The 17,186-nt window shown below is 29.0% G+C and overlaps 1 protein-coding gene and 1 long non-coding RNA gene across 2 annotated transcripts in view; both read left to right on the top strand.

Moving 5' to 3' along the window:
- LOC122498771 overlaps positions 1 to 16,536 on the top strand; it is a 146,433-nt gene extending 129,897 nt beyond the window's left edge. The window contains exon 4 of the mRNA XM_043606681.1: positions 15,794 to 16,536. Within this exon, the coding sequence (XP_043462616.1) occupies positions 15,794 to 15,927 (134 nt within the window). The 3' untranslated portion in view covers positions 15,928 to 16,536. The remainder of the gene's footprint in view (positions 1 to 15,793) is intronic.
- LOC122498772 lies at positions 13,277 to 13,578 on the top strand. Its single transcript, XR_006301256.1, has 2 exons — positions 13,277 to 13,320; positions 13,416 to 13,578. It is a non-coding gene; the product is annotated as an uncharacterized LOC122498772 (long non-coding RNA).
- Positions 16,537 to 17,186: the final 650 nt, after the last annotated feature.

The following is a 17,186-nucleotide window of genomic DNA, read 5'->3' as shown; positions in this document are numbered from 1 at the left end:
CTTTATATTTCAAATACAAAATATTACCTTGATTAAGGTTGATATGTATTCAATATTCCTTTCATGTAGACATTTAAACAACCACATAATATTCCATGAGCATCGCCAATCAATGCTTCTAACCTAGCTGGGCGAGGTACTGTTAAGTTTCAAGAAAACTTTGGTGCTGCGTGGGTATTAGTCCTTTTAATCCATTATTTATTATTCTTTTAAATGTTAGAGATTGGACATTTTTTAAACCAAAGGGCATTCTATTATGTTCATAATGACCTTCGTTTGTGCTAAAAGATGTTTTCTCTTCGTCCTTGTGATTCATTTCTATTCTGCCGTAGAAAAGAAAAAAGTCTCTAACTGACATTTTTATGAAAAATTAGTTTTTTATATCAATAGATTCGTTAAAATTTGGTGCGTATATTACACATGATAAAAATGTAAGAATCTTATTATTTTTTTCTTCATTACAATTTAATACCTTAAAAAGGTTAGAATATTAACATTAAAAAGCCTTAACTGTCTAATAATTTGTGATCCCGATAAAAGTACAAAAGAATCGATATTCGATCATCCGAGAGCTGTAATGTGTTACAATATAAAAAAGCATCGTGCTATTAGGGTTTCCTAACTTTGGAAATAATTCAAGTAAAGTTCACATTTGCAAACATAAAGCCATTAATAGCACAAATAACGATGAATTTTAATCAAGATAAGAAGAATCAGTTCAAGATGATGAAGGCAATAAACGACAAGTTCGTAAATTATTTTTTACATCGATGCTGGGTTTAAAAGAAAGCAATAATAAAACGATTAAAAATGCGTTATCTTCTATGGATCCTATTACTTTAAAGAGGTCAAGCAAAAAGTACTTCGGCAGGAGAAATTAAGAATTTAATGGAAGCTCATATTGAAAATTATCACCCTTCTGTTTCGCATAATCGTCGCGCTCCCGCACCTAACAGGCGTTATTTATCATCCGAACTAACAATCACAAATATGTACAATGACTTTCTAGAAAAATATCCTCAACACGAAATTTCATATGAAAGTTACCGATTTGTAGTAATTAAAATAAATATTTCCTTCACAAAATTAGGCGATGAGGAATGAGAAGATTGCGAAATATTTAAACTTCATAATCCTAACCACAATAAAGAAAATTTAAATCCCGACTGTAAAGATTGCAATAAATGGTCAATTCATAATAAAAACACAATTCAAGCTCGTCAGAAATATCAAAATCACAGCGAAAAACTTACACTTCATCAGAAAAAGGGTACTTTTCCGTTGGCTTGTAAAAAGTTATATTGCTGCCAAAAATGGAAGAATATAAAGTTGTATTATTTACTTGAAGAATTGTTGCCTCCAATCAAAGTGTCGTTCCATTGGGATCTTAGCAAAATATGCGAAAACTAATAGCTGTAATTTGGCATAAAGCTGTCAGGACAAAAAAAAGACAACATCAGTGCTTTTCACAGTTTTTTCTTGCAAAATTGGGACAAAAAGCACCTTACACTATGGTTAGATAACTGTGCAGCTCAAAATAAAAACTGTCGTTTATTTTATTTTCTTATATACCTTGTAAATTCCGAGGAAATTAAAGCTGATTCTATTGAGTTCAATTATTTTAAAAGTGGTGATACTTATATGTCCGATGATTCGGAAATCAGATTTCTGATTTCTGTTTGTGGATTAATTATAAATCTGATCAGAAGATAAAGAAGCAAGTAAACCGACCTTACCTTCATGCCATCAAATAAGTCAGATTCAACCGAGGAAATTATAAAATAGTTTATAGTTTATCCTAAGAGCAAAAAAACTTACCTGAGTTCGATTTTTGAAACCCAAAAGTCTTAAAATCAGATCATTTTGATTTTCCTAATGGCTGAATTATTTCATCAATACATGGTAACAGGTATTTGTTAAAAATTATTGTTTCATTAATTTTCGATAATCAATTACAATTAACCATTTTACTTTGCCTGAAGCGTCCTTTTTTTCTGTGGAACTATGCATAACATTTCTTAAATTTTGTTTGTTGGTTGGTTCATGCAGGTGTGGTATATGAATAAATATGAACTAAGATATATTTAATACATGTATTTTCAATGATATCAACACCTTATACATAAACAGAATTTTACAAATAAAGAAAAAAGCAATTTAAGATTCTACGTGAGTGATAATATGATATGAATTGTATTGACTAAATTAGCGCGTTATGATCTAGGCACGCGACTGTCAGATTTTATTTTGATTTTACATTTCATCCCTGTTTTTTTTGTCGTCATGCAACTTCAGGAGATTCTATTTAACTAGTGGGGGTTAAAAAGTGTAATTATTGGTTGAAATTAAGAAAAGGGGAGGCTCGTAGACACCTTCGCTTAACGTCACAGATTTCTGGAAAAACTGAATTAGGCCTTTTTTACAAATGAGTTTATCCCAGGTGATTTAATTGAACAGGATTATAGTTTGGGCGACCAATAATAAATTCATTTGGAGGGTTTAATGGCTGTTATCTTTTTTACTATTGTCGTCTGTGCGTGCGTAGAGTAGTTATTCTAGGATTGAGTTGTAAACTTCTAGTGGAGTATTTACAAATTGCTTCTTAAAATAAAAATCTTCGTAAATAAACATCTGTTTTTTCAAAACTCTAAGTTTTCCTGTTGCATGTTTTCTTTAAGCATTTTCAAACAAAATATTAAATTAAAATAAAATTGTTATGACGTAACAAATTTGTTAGTAGACTTCTTCCTGTAACATAGGTGGATATCTATATTGATTTGTATTAACAGATTGGTCGTCTGTCGATATAATAGAATACTCTGTTAATTTAGTTAAAGCATTTTAGGTCATAGGTTTAAAATACATTTTTCTAAGTCAAGCTAAAATTTTTAATCGTACAGTAAATTCATTCCAATTAAACCATTTTCTCTAAATGTATTTTTATCTTTTTTAACTTGGAAAACTGATCTAAGTCTGTCAGTCAGTAAAATTGAAGGGAATGAATTGTCTGTGTCTATTGTCTCGTTCTCCCTACTTACTCTATATGAATTTAAATTCAGGTTGGTATAATTAATTTTCTATATCGTTTCGTACACTTTTTATCTAGAAGTTAAAGTTTAATTTTTTATTGTACATTACACAAATATTTAAAGTAAATATCTTGATGTGAAATGTTAATATATTCTTTTCAATATCTACTTTTGAATATCCATTTTTCTTGGTAAAAATTGCGATATATAAATATATATTAATTAAATTAATAAAATAAAACAAAATGTTTGAAGTGTGATTCGTGATGAATATAAATTCTATCAGATTTTTAAAATAACACATGAATGATTTAAAGTAACGATTTTCAGTTGATTATCTAAACCAATAGTAATCATTGAAGGGTGGTATAATTGGAAAAGCCTGACGATGGAAGTTCGTAATTTGGAATCATCAAGTTGTATAAATAGTGCTGACAATGAGACATTGGTTAGCACTTCAAGTTTATCGAGAACGTACATACATGTATATTTACTAGGGGGGCTCCACCCCCTATGCGACAACCCCATATTGGCTTTTAACTTTACTTACAAATTTTAAATTCCACAATATTTACTGTACAGGCTTTTTATTGCTAAAAGTTCTTATTTAATAAAATTGGCATTAGTTTTACTTTATCATTAAATATTAATATTGGTATTTAGCCATTTTCTTTGAAATTAAATTTTTCTTATTACTTTTCAATTCAATCAAATTAAATCAATTAATTGTTTTAATTAAATTATAATCTGTATGTGTGTGACTCAAATTTTTATGTAACTTAACAATACCTAGGGTTCCCCCTTAAATTGAAAACAAACGTCAATTTAAAAATTCAAAAATTAATGCGTTATATCTTTAAAAGAAAAATTCCTAATAAAAAGAACTATTTTTGTTTAAGTGACTAAAGTAAAATCTTAAATTTTTTATAATGTTCAATGCTTGAAGACTTGCAATTTTTCAAATAAAAATTTTAAACATAAAACTTCTTTTGAAATTTATTATAGGAATTAATAAGTATATTCATGTAATTTTAGTACACTTCTAGTTTTCTTAAAATATATTTAAATGGATTAACATAACAATTTTTATATTATTAAAATTAAACTAATGTATTAAAAATTTTCATCTAGTTACAGATACACAGCAAAATAATCGTATTTTTTTTATAAATTTTTATTCAAGTTTTATATTAAAATAGAATGAAATTGCCAACGTATGGAATTTTGTTACTAAGCTAGTATAATTCTGAATGCACGTCATCGACTTCTGATTGCATCTCACCCGCATAGCTATACTGCTCACTTGACGAGTTCGGGTAAAAGGAAAAGTAGAAAATGAAAAAAAAGTTTTCACTAAAGCATTTCTCATGGTTTAATCGTTCTAGTGGACGGTCTCTCCCACAATCTGCATTTAATTCGAACAACGTTATTGTCGCCTCTATTACCATAGAGAATTGAAGTATTAAATCTTTCAGAATTTAGTTTTTCACATGATTTATTTCTTCTAAAAACTTTTCTATGAACAAATCATTTTGTATTAATATTACCATTATTATCTACTTTCTTAAAAGTCTTTGGTTTTTAATTTTTAATGATTGGTAAAATAAAGCCGTACTATTAAAATATTTCTAATTAAAATTATAATTTTTCAAATAGGAATAAGATATTTTTTTACTGACATAAAATTGTTTTTTTCATTTATATTATGCTCTTAAAACTGCTTATGTATTAAATACTTTTGAAAAATAGTTTCTAAATAAAAAAAAATAATTTTTCTAATATTAATTTGTAATTATTATTTAAGAAAATAGTCAAAAGATTTAACTTATAATTCTTCATAAAGTTTATGAGAAAAAATATTTTTATTTAATATTAAAATATAGGAAAATCAAGGGGAATTTACTGGTTTAGATAATGTACCATTACCTATCGTTATTACACTATAATTACAATAATTACAAAATATTTCTGTTTATTTTACTCAATTCCGACTAATTACAGAAATATTGCTAGGTTAATTAATTAACCTGATTTAATTTCCTCTCGAGAAAAATGATCAAGTTAAATTCTGTGAAGAAGATTAACATAAGCTACATCTAGTACCGGTTTAACACTTCGTGACATTATGAAAATCCATTTTTGTCAAATAGGTTAACCTCGCTAAAGAAGTTAAATAAAATTATCCACATTCCGGGTAGACACTTTATGACTTTGCGACTAACTTGGTTTTTAGGCGTTCTCAAGTGATTTTCTACAAACATATACAAAAACACCAAGAATTACTCCCGGAATTATTCTGGAAAAAATTCCCAGGAGACTCCGAGAAGTTTTCTACGTGGTTTTGCTAATTCTTTTTATTAAACTTTACAAATAGATCAATATTAATTATATTTTCCTTGTGTTAATATTGCTTCGAAATATTTTTTAATTTAATTTTTTAATTTTATAAAATTTTTCAAATTTACAACACTAAAATAAATTTTTGGATTATCCTTTACTTAATATTATTCATTTCCCGAAATTTAAAAAAAATAATTTTGATAATTGTATTTTTCTAAAAACCGTAATTTTGCTCTTCTAAATTGTCAACTGGTAATTTAGAAATAGCTGGCATAAATATGTTTTATTTGATCAAGCAAGGATCACCTATCTTCTTAGAATTAAGGTAATTGTTTGAGAGTAACAATAACTCGTCATTGTATAATTGCTCTGAGATACACTCAAACCTTTCAAATTTTGAATAACTCCACCTTTTTGGGTTTTTTCTTTAAGTAACTAATCCTAGAAAAATTAATCCCCCTCTTCCAAATTTGGCACATTTCTTTCACTCACAATCCTCACCACTTCAAATCTTTCCTAAAAAAAGTCAGAAACTTTTTGAAAGTTGTAAGCAAAGGATACAAATTAAACTCCTTTTTACATTACAGGTACCGCGAATTTGTAAAGTTGACATTGTTTCAAAATATAGTTGTAACAGAGTGAATTTCTCTTAATGTTTTTTTACTCTTATATTCCTTTCTGATAATTGTAAAATTTGCTATTTACAAACAAAATTTGTAAAACAAAAGTTTTAGTTTTTTAAAGAAAAAAATTTGACGAAACTGCTTAGGCCGTTGATATAACCACGAGTTTGATTTATTTCAAAAATGAGTCATTTTACTAATTGCCCGCGGTTTGTTAACTGCCGGATCCTACCATCTACGTACGATATATACAGTGAGGGAATCATCCCAGTAAACACAAATAACATGCGCATAACAATTATGGAACAATTATATGCAAATGTCAGCTTATAGGTGTAACCTGTTACTGGTATATAACTGTTATAGAACTATTGTGCATCAGTAAGAGGGTAAACCTGTAAGCTGACATTTGCATAGAATGGTTCTATAATTGTTATGCGCATGTTATTTGTGTTTACTGGGAAGTGACTTCAGACTTCCCAAAAAGTATTAATATTGCAGTTCTCAAGTAAACCCACGGTTTGAGATCTCTGAGATCCCATGAGAGGCATCAGGCAGGTGACATCACCTGAATAAGAGACACCTATAGCCCCTCTAGCAGAAAAGCACCGAGCAACGTCTAGGACAACGTTTAAAGTCATTAAATGTACCGAATTTTTATTTAAATTTATTTAATAAATTATTATTATTATTTTTTTAATTAATTAAATAATAAAAAATTATTAAATTTATTTAAATATCCTTACAACAGAATTTTACTTTATTAAAAAGAAATTATTCATCCGATTCGAAAATATCAGAAGAATCTAACAACTGGAAGAAACAACAGATAAACCAATAGAATTAAATGATTTAATTACACTGACAGAAAATAACCTTACCGAAAAAACCGGTAGAACTTATCAAATTGGATAAACAGATCAAATCCATTTAAACAAACCGAACCTACAAAATATATTAAAAGAAGACGAGTAAACACACGGAGAAAAAAGGATAATTAAAATTACCCGAAGAAGTGTAAAGCTTGAAAAAGTTGACAGTCTTCTGTTTAAAACTTAAACTGAGGAGTGTCAATTTTTTCAAGTTTTACTCTTCTCAATTTAAATTTAATTATCCTTTTTTTCCAAGCAGTGATGAGACACAAGTAATAGAGATCGAAAAAAGCTTTGAAGACTCTAATCTAACTCAAGATAAGTAATACGAATAGCAGTGAACCGATAGACAAAGTTAACCAAGAGGATATGTGAATGATGAAAGTCAGCTCAAAAGAATATTATAACAAAGAGGTATAAACATCACTTCTTATAGTTTTACATATGTCAGAAAGTACTTCTTTTTACTTAATTTTTAATGAAAATTACCTAACATTTTTTTAAAAACTTCTTAGTTAATAAGTTAATTAAAATTTTTTTCATTTTTTCTATTTTCAACCTATTAAATCTGTTTTATTATAACATGTTAATAAGACAGATTTAATAGGATTTAAGCAGTAAACAAGCTTCAAATAATCTTAAAATTTTACAGAAATATTCGTTTATTTATATATTAAAATAATTTTTATTTGAATTTCTATAGGCAGTTGAGTTAGTCATTGGAACTGGTGTCTTTATTAATAAAAGTAATCGAATAGATTTTGAATAAAAAGCAAAATCTCCTACCACTCTTGCCAGAGCAATTATGCTGCTTCTTTTTACATATAAGGCTCTAATAAGTTGTACAATTTTTGGCTGACCAAAAATGAAGAAAGATTCTCAAAATGAAAAAGCATTGCCTTCTGCTTTATATTTATAGATTAATACAAAAGTGCATATAGAAATTCCACGTGGAATTTCCATGGGACGGTTTTCATAGAATGGGCCTTATCCACATGGGCCTTATCTACATATGTAATGAAGATATTTCATACTCCAAAGCTTAAGAAATAATTCGTACTTTAGCTATTTCTGTTAAATTATTCATTTGAAATTGAAGTGCGTTGCAAATATTACACCTTATTGGGTCTGCTTTGTATCTGTAATGTGGTTGTAAGCATTACCATCTATCATCATTAATCGAAGAACGTACACAAATGCTTTGATACCCTTGTTTCGTACGCTTGAAGCAATTTTATTTGATTTTCGAAAAACATTTTTACTTTTACTAGTAGAGTCGCAGTTTCATTTTCAAAAGAAAACTCAAGAGGTCGACAAAACCTTGCGGTGATGACGGCCTTGGATTTTATCATATAATTATTTTCTTTTGCAAGTTTTCGGAAAAAGTATACATTTGCAAAGGGACACAAGAAGTCATAAATATTACTCAATCTTCTAGATTTGGATCATTATTTTTAAATTGTAACTTGCCTGGCCAGACGAACCATCAAAACCCCATTTATAAATAAGGGTTAACTTAGTCCATTCACTCGGTGAAAGTGTTTGCAGAACTTGTTCTTGCACAATAAGTAATCTTTCAGTGGTTTTATTTAGCAGTGATTGTACATCAACTACAACATCTTTTTAATAAATTTTGATAGAGCAATGTTACCTTCTGATATAGCAGCTGCATTGACACTTCCGAATAATTATCTTTTCTTAAGTTGGCTGTACGCTAACACTTAGCTCTTTCAGACAAAAAATTAAATTCTATATTTGGTCGTCCACAACCTATTAAACAAAAATATTTATTCTATAAGGTATATGAACAGTGAATTAAATGTGACCGATTTTATTTATTTGGAGTCTAGAGCAGCAATGGGAAAAACCTATTGGGATTGTAAGAATGTTCGTAAAAGTGAGTGTACTGCAACGGCTATCAATTGCTTCAATAGTGCAGAAGAACTTATAGTTTCAAAAGGTCTAAACAAATCAGGCCATCAACATGTTTGTGAAGAAGAGTCAAAGCATAACCTAAGAAAAAGTTGATAGAATTTCAAACACGGCTAAGAGCAATTACATTGGAGTATAATGAGTACATAAAAGAAAAATATGAATTAGATTATGTGCGTGCAATTGCTCATAACGCTGCTCTATAATTCTTCGAAAGTACGATGAAATAAAAATTAAGTGTTATGAAGAAAAAATAGAAAATTTGTTTTTCGTGAACAATACTTTTCGTCAAAAAAATCTTCGGGAAATTGTATTCGACATTTTTTAATTTCGGGAAATTTACCTTTCGTGAAAAGATCTTTCTAGAAAATTTTTTCGGGAAAATAGGTTGATACCCACAATTCATTTTGCTATAAGAAACGGTCGGCTTTCCTTTGACAATTTTCCCATTTCTGCTGCAATAATGATACAAAGGTTTTAACTCTAGCATGTAAAACTTTTCGCGCATCTTCATTAAGAGTAGTTAACTGCATTACAAATAAAAGAAAAAATATAGTCTAATAAATAAAAAAACCACATTGCTCATGCGCATTAAGTCCGACATAAAAGAAATAAATTTATTGACCTTAATTACAGATGTGCCAAATGAATATATCCTTCAATGTATGTCTAGTATAGAGCATTTAAACTAAACTTATGTTATAAAATGCAAAAATTGTATATATACAGTAATACCTTTGCGAAATAAATGAGATAAATAAGAATAACTTACTTTAAATATTGCTCAAGAATCATACAACATTTTTTCTGTAGGGGAACATTTTCAATTTTCTTTTAAAATATTATAACATTCTAGGTTTTCAAAAATTCTATTTTAAATATTGACTCCTTGAATAAAAGAACTTGGTAAGAAAACTTATTTTATAAAAGGTAGAAAATGTCACTTATAAAATGCATTCGTGATTTGAACATATGTATCGCCTTCTACAATCAATTACATTGTAAATATCGATCAGTTCTGAAGTCTAGAGACACTTATGAGTAAGAATCGCTTTATCCAGTTTAATTTATCGCAATTTGAAAATTACCATTTTACGCATAAAATAGTGTCTCTCCGACCACTGTGAATCGGATAAACTGCCTCGCACGCTGTTCCCAAATTTCGATATGCATACTTTAAAATCGCCACTCTTGTTTATTTATTTCTACAAAATAAAAAAAACAAATAAAAAACATCCCAAAAAATAAAACATTATATAATAAATTTAAAATTAAAATAAAATTATCTCTGGCTGTCGACGATACGCAGAGATATGGCGAGTATGATTAATAAGTACACAGGACGATATCGAAAAGTTAGGCCAATTTACGAGCGCGGAACAATTTTATCGCCCAACTAAAATGTACCCCCCTAAACCAGTACTATATCCCACTAATCAGCATCGCCCTCACCTCAACTCTCCAATTGGCGGTATTTACAACGACTATCGCAAAAAAATGTTGACTTTATTATAGAGAAAATTATTTTGTCAAAGTTTATAAATCTTTGGTTACAACCCACAAAATTATTCAACGCATTAATAAAAATTTTTCCTGAAAGTTTGAACAATATTAACACATGCCTCTAGGTAACTGAAATTTGAAATGGTGAATAAAGTAATTTTTAATGAAAATGTAGTACATAATATTATGTCGGAAATAAATTTTTTATAAATGTTATCGGAATTATTTTTCCCACTCACAAGCTTGATAAATGTCTCGTTTACAAGAGTGGTAATAGACGAGAGGCAAGTCTCAACCCCGTAAGTGAAAAATATATTCATGTTCGAAAAACTTTTGTGAAACGTTTCATGTCTACCAAATTAACATTTTAAAAGAAGAAGAAGAACGTTAAAGAACATATTTCAAGAACATTAAATCACAGACAAAAATGGATTATACAAATAGGATTATAGAAAATAAGATCATACTGAATATAATCTTATTAATATTTATATAATATAATAATACTAAGGAGCCGTCCATAAATTATGTAAGACATTTAGGAGGGAAGAGGGGTCAGAAACTCCTTACGAACAATAGAAAAAATGGCGCTAATGTATGTAAAATATCTTACAAGAAGGGTTAAATTTCCCCAAAAAATGTATTACGTAATTTATGGACGGACCCTAAATATTAATATAACCTGGATTATACCACGTATAATCTATTCTTTCCCCAACGATCTTTAATGTTACTTTGGCAGACATGAAACGTTTTAGAAATCTTCTTCAAACGTAAATGTTTTTTGGCCACTGGCAAGGTGTAATAATACGAACTCATGTATGCGTAGATTTGTATTTGATCTTTTACACTACAAAGAAGTTTTAGGTACATTTTAGCAGGGATGACTTTATTTATATAGTCCGGTTCCATAAACCTCGATTAAGACATTAACAGACCGTCAAATTTCTACTTGCGTTTCACCAACTTTTAACGGAACGTTATCTTGATTTAACCGATGATAACTCTAACCGGCCACAAGAGGTCGGTTAATGTGCCCTAACGTAAAAAGTGTTTTGAAAGTGACAGACAAGTGTAATTCTCTTTGCCAGAAAAATGGATGTCTTGAGCAATTTATTGACAGATTCAGATAGTGAGGAAATAGAAGAAGAAATTTTCTTTAACATTCGTAGAAGGGAAAGCATTTTTTTAAATAGAAACAATTTTATGATAAAAACATTTACATTAGGATTCGTTTAACAAAACTCTGCATTTCTTATTTACCAGAAGAAATAGAATATGAATTATTACACGCGACAGAGAAGTATTTTTCACTCTAATGTAATATATTTTTTGTCCTACCTGCACGAAAAGTATGTCATTTCGGGCACTTAAGGCGGGCGCAAAGTAACACATTACGCCCGGGAGTGGAGGAAGCGGGCGGAAAAGTATTTTGCGCCCGCTTGTATGACGTCAGCGGGCGGTAAAGTATTTGATTTTCTTCATTAAAATGCGACATTTTCGTCTTTCTTTTTATGTTGACTATAAAACTGCAAACATTTTCAACTTGTTTTATTTTGTCTATAAAAATTTGCAATTTTTTTTTTCTCTAAAAAAAATAATGAGATATTTGGTTTTGTTTCCATTTCGTTTATCAAAATTGTCAATTTTAAAAGTTCCTGTTTCAGTTTTGTTCAATTATTAATTACTACGTTCTAAATAAATACTATGTTTCCAGAATACATTGTTTTTTATTTCTATTTTAAAACTTCTATCATTAGAGACTTCATTCGATATAATGTTTATATAGAGCTTAATTTTTAACTAATATGAGAGTTTAATCGTGCGTGCCCTCAATGCCATACTTTCCATGCAGTTAGGACAAAAAATTATGTTCGCATCATGGGCGCAAAGGTGATTACGACTTTGGCGAAATTTCGGGACCTCGGGGACACTTTCGCTCCCTCGGCTTCGCCTCGGGCGCGAAATTGTGTCCCCTCGGTCCCTTCATTTCGCCATCGTCGCAATCACCTATTTTGCGCCCTTGTTACGAAAATAACTATTACAACTTTAATACATTTCTTACGTCGATCCCGAAAAGTAGGTTGGGTTGTTCTATACTTTTCTGATGTTTTGAAATTACACTTGTACACGCTTTATTTAAAAGATTCGTATAATCTGCGTCATCTACTTCTACGAAGGAAATTTTTATTGATAGACAATATAACTTTTAATTGTTTTTTAATAACGTTAATTATTATATATTTTATTAGAATAGAATATTATTAATTTTTTTACTGCAATGTAATCGCTATCGAACGGATATGGTAAACTCGTTACCGTTGCTTCAATGATCGGTTTGATGCATTCAAACATTGCAGCGTCCTGTCCAGTAAAGTCATTTTCAATTCGTCCGCCTCCTACAAAATTTCGTAAATTGTATATTCATAATTTTGAATTACATTAAGTATTCAAAAAATAATTATTTATTTAATGTAAAAACTTCAACTTATTTACAATAATTTGTAATAAGAATGATTGATTTTGTCTTACCTGTTAGACGAACCTGTTTTTTAAGTTTGCAAAATGTTTGCGTGTACCGCGTTTTAAAATTTACCACAGAATTTTTAAACTTTTAATGCCACGGTAAATTGCACTACCATGACTATTAACTTCTTGAGTAATTTTTATCCATGTTTCATTTTTCATTTTGATGTTGACTGCATCGCTTTCTTTGTTTTCAATTATTTCTTATACTCTGTCACCAATTCTGATAAACAAGACTTTTTGCCTGGAAAACAATTCGGTGACCTTTTTTCCTGTCATTTTATATATTTTTGCAATATAATTTATTACATAAAACTTTTATAAAACAAAGCGTTGCAAAACGTATGGGCTATGATACCGAACACGTGGTGACTTCGTGAAGATAATGCTATACAGCTCCAATAAACGTATACTTTCCGTTAGAATTGACCAATCACAATAGAGAAAGTAAAAAAATTTTTTTCCTTTTCTATACTTGTAATGTTCTTCTAAAGGGTAAGAAACTTTTTCATTTTTTTTCACAAATTAAAACATAACCTCATAAAATCTTTTTAAATTAAAATTAAAACAATTTTAATTATTTTTTTCAGATATTTTAATCCTTTTTGAAATCTTTTTATGATGTGTCCAATATTTGGATAATTTTCTGTAAAATTGTTCATCCCCTGATGAGGAACCATATGGTTCGAAACTAGTCGGGATTATAAAATAAACATCATATAAAATAACCGTATCTAGGCCTTTTCATTATCCTACAAAATATATAATACGGTCAAACAAACAAAAACTACTAGAGAAAGTAAATGTTATTGCGAACAGAGTATACATTTAGCTAATCATGGCTTATAACATGTTGGTGGAACGCATAGGCTGTTAAACTCAGCTTAACAGAGCCTTTAACTTTAACGGACCGTCAGATAATCGAACCTATAACTACGAGTATATAGGTTCCCATTCCTGTTAAAAGATGAGTGGAACTTTATCATAGTCTTAACGGACAAATACAGATCTACGCATACATGAGTTCGCATTACAATACCTAAAGAATTGCCTCTCGACCATTACTACTCCCGTGTTATAAATATTTATCCAGCTTGTACGCAGAAAAAAAATCAAGTTAATATAGTATAGGCACGGTCCATACTTAAAATCTACCATCGAGTATGACTATTTATTAAACAAAACAAAATTAAGTAGATCTAATTCTATATTAGATCTTGGCGTTCATTTTGATTCAAAATTAACTTTTAATCTGCACGTTCAAATGGTTGAATTTGAAGCAACGAAAGCTCTAGGATGTTTAATACGAAACTCTAAGTGCCTCAAGAACCTTAATTGCCTTGTTACTTTGTTCAATGCATTAGTTTTATCAAAATTTATTTATGCTCAAATTATATAGAATACAATTTTTTTAGAATATATTGATGCTTTGGAATAAATCTAAAAAAGGTTTTTGAAGTATTTGACTTTCCGTAAGACACAAATATATCCACTTCGTGGTTCAGATTATATTGCTCTTTGTAATGATTTTAATTTCTTAACTCTAGCTTAACGACGATTAATTGATCAAGCTATTTTTATATTTAAATTACTTAATAATAACATCTCTTGTCCAAACCTTTTGAATTAAAAAAATTTCAGAGTACCTAGAATAACTTCACGCTATCATCAACCATTTTCTTTACCTATGCCTAGATCTGCAATTGGCTTTACAGCACCAATTCATTCAATGTGTAACATAATCAACATAATGTTTTCACGTTCTGAACAAATTGTCGACTTAAATAACAACACAAACAAATTTCAAAAAAGCATTGTTAGGATATATCATGTCTATTAGATAACTTCTGATATTTTAACGTTTAATATTATTTTAAGATTTTGCTTTTGTATACTATACTTATTTCTATGCTGTACTTCTATCAATTTTGTATTATTATGTAGTGCCCTTTAATGGTTTTATACCGTGGGCTATCTCTTTGCAAATAAAAAAAACGCACGTCGCTGTTTATACTTGATTTGCAGGAATCTATGGTAAAAGAGAAAAGTACTTCAAGGGTGAAAGGGAGGGGAGTCAAGCCAACTCAAAAGGTACATTAAATTAAATTAAACCGTCATCTTTATCCTAGTATTTGTAAAAAAAAATTTAAGTCGAAATATTCAAAATTGCCGTCGTGGCACTCCTTCAAGCGCAAGCCCGTCGTTTTTTAGGTACCTAAACGGTGTACATGAAATCTCACGTTTGGGTGATCTAAAACAAACAAACAAAATATGGTTGTCATCTACATAGTATTGACTCTCGTCTGACGAAGGATTTTGTCGAAATCTGTTTTTATTTAATTGTTATAATCAATAATAAAATCAAATGTAAAAAAAAATTGCTAGGGGAGAGAAGGAAAAAGCGTTAAGAGGGGCAAAGACGTTTTTTAAAATATCTTATTTATTTTTTTCTCTATTATAATTTGTGTTTATAATTGAATTTAAATTTAATTAAAGCAAACGTTTAAACAATAAAAAACAGAAATTTTAAGAGACATAAAATTATATAAATATTTAAGAAAACGTTCTCGCCCCGCTTAACGTCTTTGGCCTAATCTTCTCTATTTACCCATAAATTCTAGGATAGTTTAATAATTTAGGGGTAAATGCAAACAGTTTCGTGCGGTTTAATGTTACCTATATTTTGCACCACCCTATAAAATTGATCCATTGGGAAGTGAAATATCAGCTTAATGCAGAGAAAGAAATTTTTTTTGTGATTTAAAAGAAAAAAACTTACGATATTGGAAAAACTTATTGTAATTCCATTTGCATATTTACTACAACTTACCATGATATGTTTCTGTTAATTTTCCATTCCGATTTAATTTTTTCTTTAAATAAAGAAATAAAAACGTAGACGGACGAAAGCCGTCGGAGACATTAGTGATTTAAGTAAAACTGAAATGTAATTTTCCTAATTTTACAGAGGTGTGGGGAACGAGGACGTATTGCTGTCAGAATGATGGATGCAACTCTGGACCACCATTGGTGTCGTTTTCATTCTCTTTCTGGATATTACCAGTGATCCTCGTTCTTGTAGGCAGCAATCTTTGTGGTTAATTTCGTTGTGAATATCAATTTTAATAAATAAGAAAAATATGTTCGACGATCATCGACATCCTCGTCTGCGTAACATCTCTTTTACAACATATGAAAGACACAAAAGTAAGGTCTGCCTTTTCTATATGGTGATCACCATAAATTCCTAATAAGCGCAGAGAATCGTTCACAAAATAAATAAAATTAATGACTTGCGACTGTGTAATTCAACGTTCCATTTCTTTATCCTCTCTTACATATTGGTAACATATTTATGTATCCTTTATGCATACACGAGAGAAAATCAAATCCTACTTATCACTGTTTAAGATTTCAACATAATTTCGCACTTAAGACACTGCTATTTTTTCTAGAAATTCTAAAAAAAATTAAAAACGTATCGCTATTAGTGCTTTTTTAATTGCTAATTTATGGTGCTAAATTTAGATTAAGTGTACAAATTAGATTTGTCTAAAATTTTACGAGATTTCGAAAAAAATAAGATACTGATTTTATTGAAGTTCAATTATAACGATAAAGATTCTCTTTACTAAAAATTTATTTTCATCTCGCTTAATTTAAAACGATTAGAAAATAATTATTTGTCGATAAAAATTAATAATCGTAAGTTTAAAAATTACAGGTTAGCAGCAAAAAATTATTTAAAAGTAGTCAAATTTGAATAATTTAATCAGTAGATAAAATTTACTGAAACGTCAGTTATTTGCAATTAACCATAAAGTTATTTTTAACTTAATAAGCATTAGAAATATTACTTCTTAATTCAGTGTACCTAACTGAATTTGTTTTCAAAATAAATTATATTTAACTGGCTTAAATTTGGAGAGAATATAAATTAAAAAGTTATAACAATATTTCTATGAATTCATTATTGAAAATGTAACTTTTATAAGAGATTGATCATTTTTTCAAAAGTAAAAAGTTACCTTCTATAATTACAACATGAATTTAAATTATTGAATCATTAACAAATATATAAATATTTATATTATCACTCGGTCATCTTTAATTGTTGAAAAACATGAAGATAACGATCACTCGGAGTCCAAGAATGACTCTTTGACTCGGAGTGATCTTCATGTTTTACAATTAACAAAAATATTTCATTAATATATTTATTTGAATTAAATGTTCAGTCATAAATGGATTGATAAAAATATTTCGCAAAGCATTCAATTATAATTATATTCTCAACTATATGTCGTAAGATATAGCTTTTATCATTATTAGTCAATAAATCATTAATGTGAATTAATTTT

The sequence above is a fragment of the Leptopilina heterotoma genome, unplaced genomic scaffold, assembly GCF_015476425.1.
Source record: "Leptopilina heterotoma isolate Lh14 unplaced genomic scaffold, ASM1547642v1 Lhet_16, whole genome shotgun sequence".
NCBI lineage: Eukaryota > Metazoa > Arthropoda > Insecta > Hymenoptera > Figitidae > Leptopilina > Leptopilina heterotoma.
This window is presented reverse-complemented; position numbering and strand designations above follow the sequence as displayed.